This window comes from Formica exsecta, unplaced genomic scaffold (genome assembly GCF_003651465.1).
Source record: "Formica exsecta isolate Colony F162 unplaced genomic scaffold, ASM365146v1 scaffold170, whole genome shotgun sequence".
In the NCBI taxonomy this organism is placed as follows: Eukaryota; Metazoa; Arthropoda; class Insecta; order Hymenoptera; family Formicidae; genus Formica; species Formica exsecta.
Window position 1 is genome coordinate 27,831 of NW_021849016.1, and position 15,498 is coordinate 43,328.

General features: G+C 31.3%; 2 protein-coding genes across 2 annotated transcripts in view; one reads left to right on the plus strand and one right to left on the minus strand.

Annotated features, from left to right (window-relative positions):
- Positions 1–15,498, minus strand: part of LOC115233314 (cyclin-dependent kinase 4-like) — a 57,508-nt gene that overhangs the window by 15,913 nt on the left and 26,097 nt on the right. The gene's annotated exons all lie outside the window — the stretch shown is intronic.
- The window catches only part of LOC115233313, a 23,258-nt gene continuing 19,527 nt past the window's right edge, over positions 11,768–15,498 (plus strand). The window contains exon 1 of the mRNA XM_029803648.1: positions 11,768–12,354. Within this exon, the coding sequence (XP_029659508.1) occupies positions 12,294–12,354 (61 nt within the window). The 5' untranslated portion in view covers positions 11,768–12,293. The remainder of the gene's footprint in view (positions 12,355–15,498) is intronic.

The following is a 15,498-nucleotide window of genomic DNA, read 5'->3' on the forward strand; positions in this document are numbered from 1 at the left end:
ATAATTTAAATAATAATTTATATCTTAAAATAAAAAAAGAACAATAAAAATACCAGGGAAAATTATTTTCGTTCTATGAATGACTACACAGTCTATGTATATATAGACTGATGATTAGGAGATTTTTTATGCTCGTCACTCTAGTTATTCGAATAGCTTGCGCAGAATTATCCTGCGTGACGAACCAGTGATGCATGCATTTAACTCGCTCGTTTTCTATATAAGTGCATCTAACGCAGTGACGCATATTGCAGCCAGATGACATACGAATCAATGACCACTATTGCCGTTTAACGAGTTACTCTGTACTTTATGCGATTCCGTACATATAAATCTAGAGAGGCGATTAATAATTCGTTTGAATTGAAGATAGAATCAGATAAGAGCGCGTAAAAAAAATTCCCTTGTTAATTTATCTTCATAAATCGCATTATCATTAAGATTATTGTCATCTTTCTTTTTTTCTTATTATCGATATATATTTTATAAGATATGCTACTTATTTAAGATTACATACACAACTAATCAATTTTAGTATTGTATCTATTTTGTGATCTTAGATTTACTCTTGCATCAATAAAAATACGATAGAAGCTTTGTTATTTATTACTAAGATTGTAAGATAATTAAAGCAACAAGAATTACGAGAAGTGCTTTCTAAAAATCAATGTCGCGGCTCATTCCATGGAGAAAATACGGCGACCTTAAAAATAGAAAGGGATTGTAAGAGTTCCGTTATGTGCTATTTAACGAGGATCTGATGCACCGACAAAGTGGCAATTTTTTTGTTTCAGTCACGAACGTTAATTATAAATTCTCTCATCAAGTTATTTAAGCTGCTCGAAAGTCACGGTTGGAACACACATTTTACTTGTGGATCGATACTGGAAATATCACATAATGTATGGAATGTGGATCTACATATGTATCTCTGATCTTTGCAAAGAATTAATTTTCGATTTAATCCTCGAGAGCGAAGATTAAATCATTATCATTAAATAAATCTTATCATTTAACTTCTTCAATTTTGTTAGTCTCATTAAAAAATCAAAAAAATTAATTATTTATACATCTATATTAGCGGGGAATTGTGTATGTATAGACTATGTATGATCGTGCAAAATGTATAATCAAAAAGATAATATAAATATATAGAAATAATTAAAAAAAGAAGATTATGTTGGAGGACTATTTTGACGTTGCATTAAGAACACCTGGAAGCCGTCTACACCTGGTTGCTTATAGAGTTTCTTTCATGGCATTTCGGCGTGGTACTCTTCGAGAGAGACAGAGAAAGCACAATGAATTGACTATATACAGTTTACAGTATACAGTTCTGGACACACGACGCGATATACACTTTGGTTTCTTATCGATGCGTTGTGATGTCGCACTAACACTTCTGTTTGCATATTGCAGTTAAATTGAAACATTATTTTCGCGCACAGTGCAATTCTAAAATACAGTATCATTTGTATCTTAATTTTACATAAAATTTAAAACTTGGTTAATTGTTTACAATAATCTGGAAAATATGAGTCAGACGTGAATATTGATCAAAAGCTAAAGCACGATAAAATAGAAATATTCGTATTTTGGAGTTCAATAAAGAGCGGAATGTCATCTCGTGAAATCGAGAAATGTTTTATTACGCTTCCATTGTTTACTCTTTTAGCGTCACTTTTAAAATTCATTTTGCCTATATACATCGATTTGACAGGAGAATCGAGCGTGCTCGTTGATACTGCCGGTGTTTTCCTATGCAACATACACGAATAGGACGCTGTTAGTGGTTCTTCTATTTTCATTCCAATGCGAACCGAACAATGGGGTATCTAAATTGGACAAAAACCAGTCCGGCGTCTAGTTTGGTGAGGTCGGAGGCATTCTGGTGCATAGTTCTAGGACCAGAAGCAGAGCGCCAGGAAGGTAGTGAGAGAGAAGAGGCGGCAAAGAGAAAAGGAGGCATGTCGATAGTCCCACAATGCGGCCGGATTGTACAAAAGCGACTAAGGAAGGAGAGGGATCCGCGATCGATCCGGTGCGGAGACTATTCTTGACGTTGGTCCCCGGGACTCACAAACGACCAGCTTTGCGGATGAAAGTGCCAATTAACGGGGACGGTAAAGGAATGTCCCATACCCATGTCATTCCGATGCCCGGCTAGTTCGTTGCACCCTCGCGGACAGTTATGACACACACGAATTTTGTGTCTGTTTCTGATCTTTTTTTTTACCAACGCGATTTTTTTTTCTCTCGTTTACTGCGTCGTTTTTCAGCTCGTAGATTGTATCCATGCAGTTGTTCCTAGAAGGGTATCGGGGTTGGTCGACGTTTAGGGTTGGACGTGTCGGAATGTGGCTTTTCGGAAGGAGGGTATGCTAGTCGAATTATGTTTGTCGGAAACATCACGGATATCTTGGCAACGAGATTATTTGTCAATGATTTTCTGTTCCAATTTTATTATATTATATCAGGAAAGATATGTATATTAATTTACAAAATTTATATATCATTTAAGATGAAAGCTGACGGATTCATGAAATAGTATTAAATGTCCATGACGATTGATGAACTAATTTTAAAAAATTGGATCTTGAAAAGAATTTTTATATATATATTATGATTAAGAGAAAACATCATACAAATTGTCGAAGAAATAAATAGCGAAGACTATAAGATTTCTATTTTTACAATACATTTGACAGCTTTATGACGTAATTTTGCAAGGATATTTTTAATTCTATTTAGGCGATACGAGGAATTAATACAAACTTTAAAAAGATGATATTATAATCGACATTTGATGTAAAGTGTGTACACATATATAGTATTCAATATATTTTATAAAATAAAGACAATAGTAAAACATATACTTTAATAAACTTTTTCCGATTTTATCATTCAATTAACACAATATATACTTTGTTTTTCGAACTTGGTTTCATCTTAGAAGCCACTAATTATCAGCGTCCAACAAGATCGCGCTCTTCCACAGTTATTTTCTGCCTCTTCTTATTTCTTTTTTTTTAACATGACAGCTTCGTCTGCTTGATTCTCTTGCACTTCTCTTGTTTTCTTGTTTTCGTCTCCCAGTACCACGTCCGGATGCTCGTTTTGGCTATCACCGACGACCGACGATACGCTTAAAACGACGACAGTAATTGTGCGCTTGATGCGGACGACAACATCGTTTATGCTCCTCCCGCCTCGATTGACGTACTTAATAAGTTTTTGGATGCCCGACGAATTTTTTATAATTTACCGCATTGTTTTTGCAAGATAGTTCATTTAGTGATTATTTTACAATTTATAAAATAGGATTGTTTATTCGTGATAGTTATTATATATAATTTTATAATTTTTGATTAAAATTTGATAAAATATCAAAAAGCTTATTTTTAAAATTTTTTTGCCTGAATATTGATTAAATATAAAAATCATATTTTATTTAAATTTTGTAGGACGTTCTTATGGCAACTAGTAGGATAAAATTAATATTTCTCTCTCTCTCTTTCTCATCTATAAATATATTTATCAAGTACACATGCAATTAATACATAGTTCATGTTAGATGTTTAAAAACTATATCCACAAATCATATGTTTAATAAACACATTCATCGATAGTAGTTATCCATTGATAGAAAAGTACAGTTATCATTTGAGACGTGTCGATCTAATGTGTGTATGGTATATCTATATTATAATATATGTGACATATATTTTATATTAAATATGATAATTATATCAATTTACAATTGAAAAATGAAAATTTTGTTAATTTGTATTTATTTGCTTAATTTGAAACAAATAATGAAGCATGTACATCTTTTTCAATACTATCAACTTATGATAAAGATTAAACAAACTTATTACCAGCAGTCAATAATAATAAAATCTGTATTTAAATTAAAGTATACATGCAAATAAAAAAATAATTATATAGATATTTGAACTTAGATTGTATTAAAATAAGTTTTGTGCGCGCTATGATTAACTGATATATTTATTACTTAATTATAGTGCACGTGTATGTTATGTGCATAAAATGTTAATAGATATTAATAATTATTGTACATAACTAAATTAATAGACTACACTATTAATAACTATATTAATAGATATTAATAATAATTATATATTACAGTATACAGTTCTGGACACACGACGCGATATACACTTTGGTTTCTTATCGATGCGTTGTGATGTCGCACTAACACTTCTGTTTGCATATTGCAGTTAAATTGAAACATTATTTTCGCGCACAGTGCAATTCTAAAATACAGTATCATTTGTATCTTAATTTTACATAAAATTTAAAGCTTGGTTAATTGTTTACAATAATCTGGAAAATATGAGTCAGACGTGAATATTGATCAAAAGCTAAAGCACGATAAAATAGAAATATTCGTATTTTGGAGTTCAATAAAGAGCGGAATGTCATCTCGTGAAATCGAGAAATGTTTTATTACGCTTCCATTGTTTACTCTTTTAGCGTCACTTTTAAAATTCATTTTGCCTATATACATCGATTTGACAGGAGAATCGAGCGTGCTCGTTGATACTGCCGGTGTTTTCCTATGCAACATACACGAATAGGACGCTGTTAGTGGTTCTTCTATTTTCATTCCAATGCGAACCGAACAATGGGGTATCTAAATTGGACAAAAACCAGTCCGGCGTCTAGTTTGGTGAGGTCGGAGGCATTCTGGTGCATAGTTCTAGGACCAGAAGCAGAGCGCCAGGAAGGTAGTGAGAGAGAAGAGGCGGCAAAGAGAAAAGGAGGCATGTCGATAGTCCCACAATGCGGCCGGATTGTACAAAAGCGACTAAGGAAGGAGAGGGATCCGCGATCGATCCGGTGCGGAGACTATTCTTGATGTTGGTCCCCGGGACTCACAAACGACCAGCTTTGCGGATGAAAGTGCCAATTAACGGGGACGGTAAAGGAATGTCCCATACCCATGTCATTCCGATGCCCGGCTAGTTCGTTGCACCCTCGCGGACAGTTATGACACACACGAATTTTGTGTCTGTTTCTGATCTTTTTTTTTACCAACGCGATTTTTTTTCTCTCGTTTACTGCGTCGTTTTTCAGCTCGTAGATTGTATCCATGCAGTTGTTCCTAGAAGGGTATCGGGGTTGGTCGACGTTTAGGGTTGGACGTGTCGGAATGTGGCTTTTCGGAAGGAGGGTATGCTAGTCGAATTATGTTTGTCGGAAACATCACGGATATCTTGGCAACGAGATTATTTGTCAATGATTTTCTGTTCCAATTTTATTATATTATATCAGGAAAGATATGTATATTAATTTACAAAATTTATATATCATTTAAGATGAAAGCTGACGGATTCATGAAATAGTATTAAATGTCCATGACGATTGATGAACTAATTTTAAAAAATTGGATCTTGAAAAGAATTTTTATATATATATTATGATTAAGAGAAAACATCATACAAATTGTCGAAGAAATAAATAGCGAAGACTATAAGATTTCTATTTTTACAATACATTTGACAGCTTTATGACGTAATTTTGCAAGGATATTTTTAATTCTATTTAGGCGATACGAGGAATTAATACAAACTTTAAAAAGATGATATTATAATCGACATTTGATGTAAAGTGTGTACACATATATAGTATTCAATATATTTTATAAAATAAAGACAATAGTAAAACATATACTTTAATAAACTTTTTCCGATTTTATCATTCAATTAACACAATATATACTTTGTTTTTCGAACTTGGTTTCATCTTAGAAGCCACTAATTATCAGCGTCCAACAAGATCGCGCTCTTCCACAGTTATTTTCTGCCTCTTCTTATTTCTTTTTTTTTAACATGACAGCTTCGTCTGCTTGATTCTCTTGCACTTCTCTTGTTTTCTTGTTTTCGTCTCCCAGTACCACGTCCGGATGCTCGTTTTGGCTATCACCGACGACCGACGATACGCTTAAAACGACGACAGTAATTGTGCGCTTGATGCGGACGACAACATCGTTTATGCTCCTCCCGCCTCGATTGACGTACTTAATAAGTTTTTGGATGCCCGACGAATTTTTTATAATTTACCGCATTGTTTTTGCAAGATAGTTCATTTAGTGATTATTTTACAATTTATAAAATAGGATTGTTTATTCGTGATAGTTATTATATATAATTTTATAATTTTTGATTAAAATTTGATAAAATATCGAGAAGCTTATTTTAAAAATTTTTTTGCCTGAATATTGATTAAATATAAAAATCATATTTTATTTAAATTTTGTAGGACGTTCTTATGGCAACTAGTAGGATAAAATTAATATTTCTCTCTCTCTCTTTCTCATCTATAAATATATTTATCAAGTACACATGCAATTAATACATAGTTCATGTTAGATGTTTAAAAACTATATCCACAAATCATATGTTTAATAAACACATTCATCGATAGTAGTTATCCATTGATAGAAAAGTACAGTTATCATTTGAGACGTGTCGATCTAATGTGTGTATGGTATATCTATATTATAATATATGTGACATATATTTTATATTAAATATGATAATTATATCAATTTACAATTGAAAAATGAAAATTTTGTTAATTTGTATTTATTTGCTTAATTTGAAACAAATAATGAAGCATGTACATCTTTTTCAATACTATCAACTTATGATAAAGATTAAACAAACTTATTACCAGCAGTCAATAATAATAAAATCTGTATTTAAATTAAAGTATACATGCAAATAAAAAAATAATTATATAGATATTTGAACTTAGATTGTATTAAAATAAGTTTTGTGCGCGCTATGATTAACTGATATATTTATTACTTAATTATAGTGCACGTGTATGTTATGTGCATAAAATGTTAATAGATATTAATAATTATTGTACATAACTAAATTAATAGACTACACTATTAATAACTATATTAATAGATATTAATTATTATATATAACTAAAAATAATTAAATTGTAAGAGAGATTATATATATACGTCACATAAGTCTGAAAAGACTGTCATATATTTCATGAAATTAAATAGAATAGTATATGTAAATATATGGCTTTTAACAATAATAATATACGAATATAATAACAAATAAGAATAATTTAAATATAACAACATGAATAAATATTTAATAAGTATTAGCAAAATTCTCTACTCCTAACTTATGCAAAAAGATAATTCTCTCTTATTTTATCTTTCCTTTCCGGATGAGAGTCAGTTACTGACCGAGTATAATTTCATGCATACTTGGCTATTAGGGGGCTACCCGTTACGTAGAAATGCAGTTTTAATTCTTCATGCGCCGTGTGTTGCAATGCGGACGATTCTACTAAAGGTCGTATAGTAGCTCATATAGCAAACGGGTGTGCCGATACGTGAGATCAATCGATAAATGAATCCTGATTACTGATGGAGAAAAAATATTTTCCTGCTGTTGTAAAAATAAATATTTTTAAATCATTTAAAACTTGATCCCGTATACCTGTTTAATCGCATTACGGATTTTGTGCTATATAATTATTGCAGTATAATCTTTTTTATGTAAAATCTATTATTTACATTTTTTGAAAGATTGCATTACATTTTTGCTGCATTGAGAGAGGAAAAGAAAAAGAAATGCAACTGCATAGCAATATATATGCATCCATATCGTCTGCCAGTGAATGTTGCAGAATTATCAGAAAGCATGAGATGACGTATTGTATGTATGTACATACGTGGCGCGCACGTCTTACAGCTGTCAAGCTTTCACAAATTAGTAACGAATTAGGAAAGTAGGCTAGCTAATTCTGCATATGAAAGTAATATTCCCCAGTAATTCCACACATACACATTCTTCCCCCCTAAAATAATTAAAATTCATTTTTTAAATAATTAAGAATATAATATAATTATGCAAACTATTAAATGGCATTAAAAATTTTTATCATAATAAAAATAAAAATTGTTTAAAATATATTACATATATATGAAATATATATTTGATATATGTTCAAAACTCGAGAAATATTTTCGATCTAATTATAACGAAAATATAGATAAAAGGAACGATACTTGTTACGAAATGACTGGCAAGAATCAAGGACAAGGTTGAGAATCATCAGGTTATAATCTTACGAGGAATCCGCCGATGCATTCCTCAATCATTTTTACGAGATTCCTTACAGCTGCTAATATGGCATCTTAAAAATTTCACAAAAAAGATCTCGCTCTGATTTATCTATATTTTTGAGTAGCATCATCTATCTTTTATTTTTCACTTCCTGTTTATTTCGAGTAGCATCATCTATCTTTTATTTTTCACTTCCTGTTTATTTCGAGTAGCATCATCTATCTTTTATTTTTCACTTCCTGTTTATTTCGAGTAGCATCATCTATCTTTTATTTTTCACTTCCTGTTTATTTCGAGTTACCGCATTGCCAGATAATAACCGTTTGAAATATTTGAGCATATTGAAATTTAATGTTTTCTGGAGATAAATTAAATTCAAAATTTAAATAATAAATGCAGAAAAGCATGCATTATATTTTGACTTAATAATCGTTTATGTTAAAACAGTTTTAACTGTAGACATGCTGTAAATAATTATTTAAGTAATTATGCATTTATTAGTTAAAATTTAAAGTTTTATTAAATTTTGTGTGTATGTGTATATATAAACGTGATTCTAGCTTATCGCATGACAATAATCATATACGAATGAAATATGGATATTTGTTCTAAAGCGTAAAAAAACGTAGTAATGGACATGAACACGCAATTTATCATAATAATGGAAAAAATAGTAAGGCATCGGTACATCTTGCGTTTTCTGAATACAGAAAGATATGTTTGTGCGTGCACAATACGGTTCCGAGATTCAGTTAGACCGCACTGACCAATTCTTTCAGTTATGTTATATTCATTAATATAGCAAAACACGAAGAGAGAGAAAAAGAAGGAAAGAGACGCACGCCTTTGCTAGATCTTATACAATGAAAAAATTAAAAGAGATGAACTGTACAAATGTACTGACCAAAATATTAATTATAACTGTTATATTAATTTCACGGTAATTGTTAAATGTATTATATTCTTATTATTATTCGTAGAAATAGTGCAGCATAATTTCGTCAAGATCTTTTCTGAGATTCAATAAGTCATATATTCTTTTATCTATTACTTATTCGTTTCTTAAGTTTTATTGAAAGTTAACTTATAAGATTTTAAATCGTATAATGTTGCATTATTATTTAGTTTATATCGTGGTAGAATTATTTTAATAAAGTCAAAGAAAAATGCAAGGACTTATTCAGGATTTTATTTTTTAGTTTTCCTATTACATTAGAGGAAAGAACAAACGCTAGTGACAATTTAGTGCAAGCATGAGATTGTCATGCTCATGATGCCACTAAGAAGTCCCGTTAACTGCACATGTTGTGCGACTTTACGTAAAACAGTTTACTTAATTATCCAGTTAAATGTCAAGTAAAATTTTACTAGCCTTTTTAAAAGCATACATTTAAATCACAGTAAATCATAGCTAATCTTTACATTTATAAAACCGCGTAATTTTTTCAATACTTAACGATATTTCTTAGAGATAAACAAAAACAAATAACGTATACAGAAATTTAACATCGTATGATAATTATTGTTAATATAATTTAACGTACATGTTGAACAATATTATTAAATGTCATAATATTAACGGAGAAACTGTAAAATTGTACAATAATTATTGTTGATTGTATAATTGACTGCCTGTATATCAGAGTAAATTATCAAATGTCACATGCGACATCACGTTTACTCCATTTTCTCGACAATTACAGACGTCAATGAAATGACCAACTTTAAAGCATGCAATGTAGCATGGAACAATGTAGCAGCAGGTTGCATTCAAAGCACCTAGCAATTTTTAATTACAGTAATTAAAAATCTGTACGATGAGAAGAATGATTCAGTGTTGACAGTTGCAAGATTAAAATAGTGCGCGACAAAAATGATTGGCAATTTTAAATAATTCTACTTTATTTTTATTATTTTAATTATATTGCGAAAAAGATAATACAATCTCGATGTCATCAATTGTTATCTCCTGTACAATCTATCTATTTTGTTGAAAAATAAGTCTGCATTATATGCATTATCAAGTTATATTTTTAATGTTTTGTTAAACAAGATATTCATTATGTAATAATTATCCGATTTATCGCAGCGTTATTCTAATGATGATTTGCATGTTAAATGAAGTCACGGAAAACGAAAGAGAAATTAGGCAAAATTGTTTAGTGCTAAATATTAATTTAACGAGTAATAAAGTATAGTTTATCTCTTATGATCTTATTTAAAATGATTATTCAAATATGCCTCATAAACTTTTTATAATATTTATTTTATTTTTCTTCTATTATGAGACACTTATCTTAATTTTCTGAACAAGTTACGATTTATTTTGTCAAAAATCGGAGAATGTTTTAGTTGATATCCTGATTTCCGTCGAAAAACATTGAAGCCGCAATCTTACGATAAGGTTCTGATTTCTTGTATATATACGACTTAAAGAGAGAGATTATATAAAAATATCTGTCAATATTAAAAAAAAATTATTTTGAAATGCCAAGAGCACTTTCGAAGTTGAAAGTTCAGTTTCAACTTGATTCTTTGTTTCTTTTTCTCTGTCGTCGCCGAAAGCTTACCTGCCTCGATTTAGAAAACTGATGAGACACGGACTATATGAACGAAACCTGTATAGTATTCAGTCGCGCAGGGTATATACATGGTTCGCCACAGAATATGCCAGGAGAAAGAGAGAAAAATTCATAGGAGTGGGGAAGGATTATTCTGTAGAGCACGAATGGTGGAGAGAGATAGCCGAGCATGGTGGAAGGCAACCATCAAGACGTGACGTACATGCTCGGCAGTAGTGTACAGTGCACCATGGTGTAGCTATGGCATAGCTAAAGTGGGAGAGACGTGTGTGTATGACCGTCTTCAGCCTCAGCCAGTGCCGTGTGAACGACCGTAAAGTGAACCTCGGATGGTGCATGCTTCAAGTTCCTCTTTTTCGCGCACTGGGATTCCGTAGTCCTCGGGACAAGACGGCGACGTTGATTGCTGAGGAAAGCGAATGATCTTCTTGTGGGCTCTTCTGCGGTCGCCGGATTTTGACAGAAGAAACCGCGATTGAGTTTTTTTTTGAGATTGTTGGATTTATTTCTCTCGAGAAGAAATTCACTGAGACTGTCTCCTCGTGAACTTTGCTCGACAATGTGCGTTTCTACAGTGTGAATCGAGAGCGAAAATGTTGTACTGAAGTGTATCACATGTGCAATGCGATAGCATTTATTGCTATTGAACAGTAATTAATCACTTGAATGGTTCATGTTATTTTATGTGTGGAATGGATTATCTAAAGCAAACAATTAATTATTGCCTTCAAAAGTGTGAAGATTGATTTATAAACTTATTATTATTATGATGTTTTATGCTTTCCAATATTTGCATTTTTATCTGAAAAATCAAATTTAAATTTTTATGCCGCTGCACCGTGCAAGTGGACAATTAATTATTCTTTTCTTAAAGATTGTTTGATGCCAATATTGGTGAATTATTTTGAAAAATATATGTTAATTTATCTTTAATCATCAATATTGAGACACTAAAACTTAATGATATAATCAATTTTTTTTTAAATCAGATAAAAATTACCTGAGAAAAAAGTGCCGATAAATAATAAAAAGCAAGAGCAGAATCATTTAAAATACGATAATTCAAAAATATTCAAAATAAAATTAAATAAAACGAGTTTTTATGCGACAAAAAAATAAAGTGACCAACCACGTGAGACAAGCTTAAGATTCTTTAGATATTCAGTTAAAGTCCGGTGCGGCGCGTATTGGCCGAAAACCTGACGTGTACACCGGTGTGATCCGTTGCCAAGTAGGTCAACCGTGTGCGAGAGTGCGAGACTGAGTAAGAGAAAAAAAAGAACAAGTGGAAGGATAAGACAGAGAGAGGAGAAGAAGAAAGGGAGAGAGAGAAAGAAAAAAAAGAGAGAAAAGAAAGAATGGCGCACCGCGTGCTATGCCCGTGAAGTCCAGCTCTCCTGATGTCCAGCAGCTCGCTGTAGGCTTGTGATCCAAAATGGCGGACATCGGTAGGCATTACGGCTCGCTTCAAGTCAACGACGACCCCTCCGGGTGTACGGAATCCTGAAGGAAAACTTCACGCAATATCGCGCCTTGACATTCGTATCCTTGATCTTGCTTGCGGGGGTTGCAAGAGCAGTCGATGATCATGGCAAGCTCGACGTCCAGGGTCCTCATGACCTTGACAATCCTTGCACTATCTGGTAAGTTCGAGAAAGGTTGGGATAGGGTAGTGAGCCATCACAAGAGAGTGGGGATAAAATGATTAGATGTAAAGTATTCATGTTGTATGCTTATCTTGATGGATATTTAAAATAAATTAAAATTTATATAAAAAGAGAGAAAATTTAACTTGTAAAATTAAATATATCTAATTTTTTGTATTTAATTTAATACAAATTTTCATATTTTTTTTTTAAAGTTATGATTCTATTAATGATAGAAATGTACGGAATAGCAAAGTTACGTTTAATAAAACATATCTTTAATCATAACTATATAATTGCTTCAATTGTAAATATACAAAAATAATAAAATACAATTACAAACATATTTAATTAAAATAAATTATATTTTTTTAATTATTAATATGTTGCAAAAGGTCAAGTTTACCCTGCGTAGTATTGCAATGTAAGGATATAATTTATGAAAAATAAATGAACATTAAAAGAGATTCAATGGAGATGTCAATGATCGCAGCGTGATATCGTCGCGGTGATATTAATGCCGAGTTTAAGATATTCTCGTGTGTCGGCGTCGCAATTTAATCACGAGATAATTAACGTAATTTACGGAAAAATGCAAGTATCTTGAAGCTGTCTGATAGGTTTTTAAATCAGCGACATGTCAGCATACTCGAAAAACCGGTATCTTGACTTCCTCCGAAAATTTCAGTAGATTCACAAAAACGCTATATCGACACGGAGAAAATTTTACAATACAAATAAAAAATACATTTTTTTAACAAGATTTATTATAAAAAAGCTGAAATATAATAATATTGAGATATTTACTATAAAAATTGTAAATTATGCATTTGTTTTATCGATTGTTAATGATTATGTATTTGTTTATGCATCGAAATATTTGAATAATTACAATAATCCTTTATAAAATATAATAAATATATAATATTATTGAAACTTTGTGAAAAATTTATCTGAACTTGCTGTGTAAAAAAGAGCGTAAATAAAAATACACATCCGGTTTTGCAGAAACATATGCTATCTGAAAAGATAAGCATGCATGCTATTACAATATATATATTTATACATATATAATATATATATTATATATAATTAAATAATTATATTAAATAATATAATTATATTAAATAATTATAATATATATTATATATGATTATAAATAATTTGTTTTACAAGTATATTATTATAAACACATCGGGCTATTGTCAGGAGAAAGCTGCGAGCATGACACGCACTTACGTTTAAGTACTCGAAGAGTTTATCGTTTCAAATTAAAAAACTGGCAAAGGTTACGACACACGTACATACGATTTGGCAATAGTGTTTTAAAGACCCGCATAAAAAAAATCGAATAAGTAATTCAATAAGAGTAACCTATATTTTTCTTATTTATATATTTGTCACTTGTTTTTAAAACGAACAAAACAAAGCAAATACCTTCTTAATTCTAATATGTAGTCTGTCTGCACGAGATGTGAGTGTTCAATATCTAAATTATTTTAAGTTTTAAAATATATTGATAGAGATGCAATTATTGTTTTCTTTGTTATATATTGAACTATACATAAAATATATTCTTCATATTTCAACAAATTATATTAATAATAAGATGCAAAAGTTTGTACAAAAAATAGATATTTTCATATCTATGAAAAATATCCAGTCATTGCGCTCGTTGAAAATTCGTGCAAATTTTATGGATTTAATTTTGCACGCGTTTCAAGATCCGTTCCCATCTGTGAGCCATTAAAATTATACGATCGTTATTGCGCTTCAAACATTTTCACCTATTAGCATCTATAATATATTTTGTAGTAATATTATCATAGATTTTGTCTATATTTGTGTACATATTAATGATTGATTACAATTTATTCCACGTCAATGTAATTAACAACGATTTATATATAAACTAATATACTCTGTGAAAGTGCTAAAATATCAAGTCCTTATCATTATTGATTTTTATTGAGATATTAATAGAGATATAGAGTTTTAATTGAGAGAAAATATTCATGCACACATTTATATTAGATTTTATATTCTACGAAAATCGATGCTGTAAGCATTTCGTCCAGGTGTCATGAAAGAGTCATCGATTAACGCGTCACTCGGGTAGCTTTCATGAGTTTCGCCGTCGCTATATCGGGCTTCCCGTTTGCGCAAGGAAAGATATTTGCATGAAGCCACTAACGTCATCGCTAACACACGCGCAGGAGCAACGACACTGCGATGCGTATCCGGCATAGAGTTTCGTCACTCCCTGACTTTCGCCCAACCGCATTAACCGTGAAAGTGTCACGGAATTGCCTATACAGTAGAACAGAAATGAGACTGGAGTCCACCTTTCCAGAAAATTGCCGCATTTCCCAGATCTATAAGAAATTCATCTACATAAGGCAATTTTCCGAAAAGAAAAGCCGAAATTAGAATTTTGATCAAAAATAAGAATTTAATACAAAACCATATTATTGAAAACATAGGACAATTCGATTAATCATAATATTCGAAGCTTGAAAAGTATTAATAAAATCCCAAAAAAGTTTTTAATGCTCCAAAATGCAGTTTGAACATTTATCGATTATATCACATACGTTCGAGCATTCTTGTATAAAATGAGAATTCTTTCATATTATTAACACATTCATAAACTAGTATCTATTTATAAATTATTTCACATAATTAATATTTAATAAACTAATAGCTTTTTATAAACATAGCTTTGGAATCGCGTGCGCTCTCATTATATCGCGATTACTAGCTGCTATAAAACCAGTCATGCTCTTTTGAGGTGATGTCACTTTCTCTCGCGATGTCAATCCATTCGTGCAGCATCGATTTTATAAACTCCGCATTGCCGAATTGCACTACGTAGATACAATATACCGCATTTACCAGCGAAAAGAATGTAAATATTGGGCTGGAATGGGATACCGTTAAGTCTGCCGTTACCGCCTCGAGAGACAGCACATAGCTCGGTGTACACGTCCATGGATAACCCCTGTCAGGTTTCTTTCCTGTTCTTTAAAGGTTGTGTTAGGCGATTCTCGTCTGCGAGTAGTTAATAATAAAAAAAAAAAAAATGATATATGAAAAGTGATTATCATTTATATCGGTTTTTTGCTTGCAATTATTTTATAT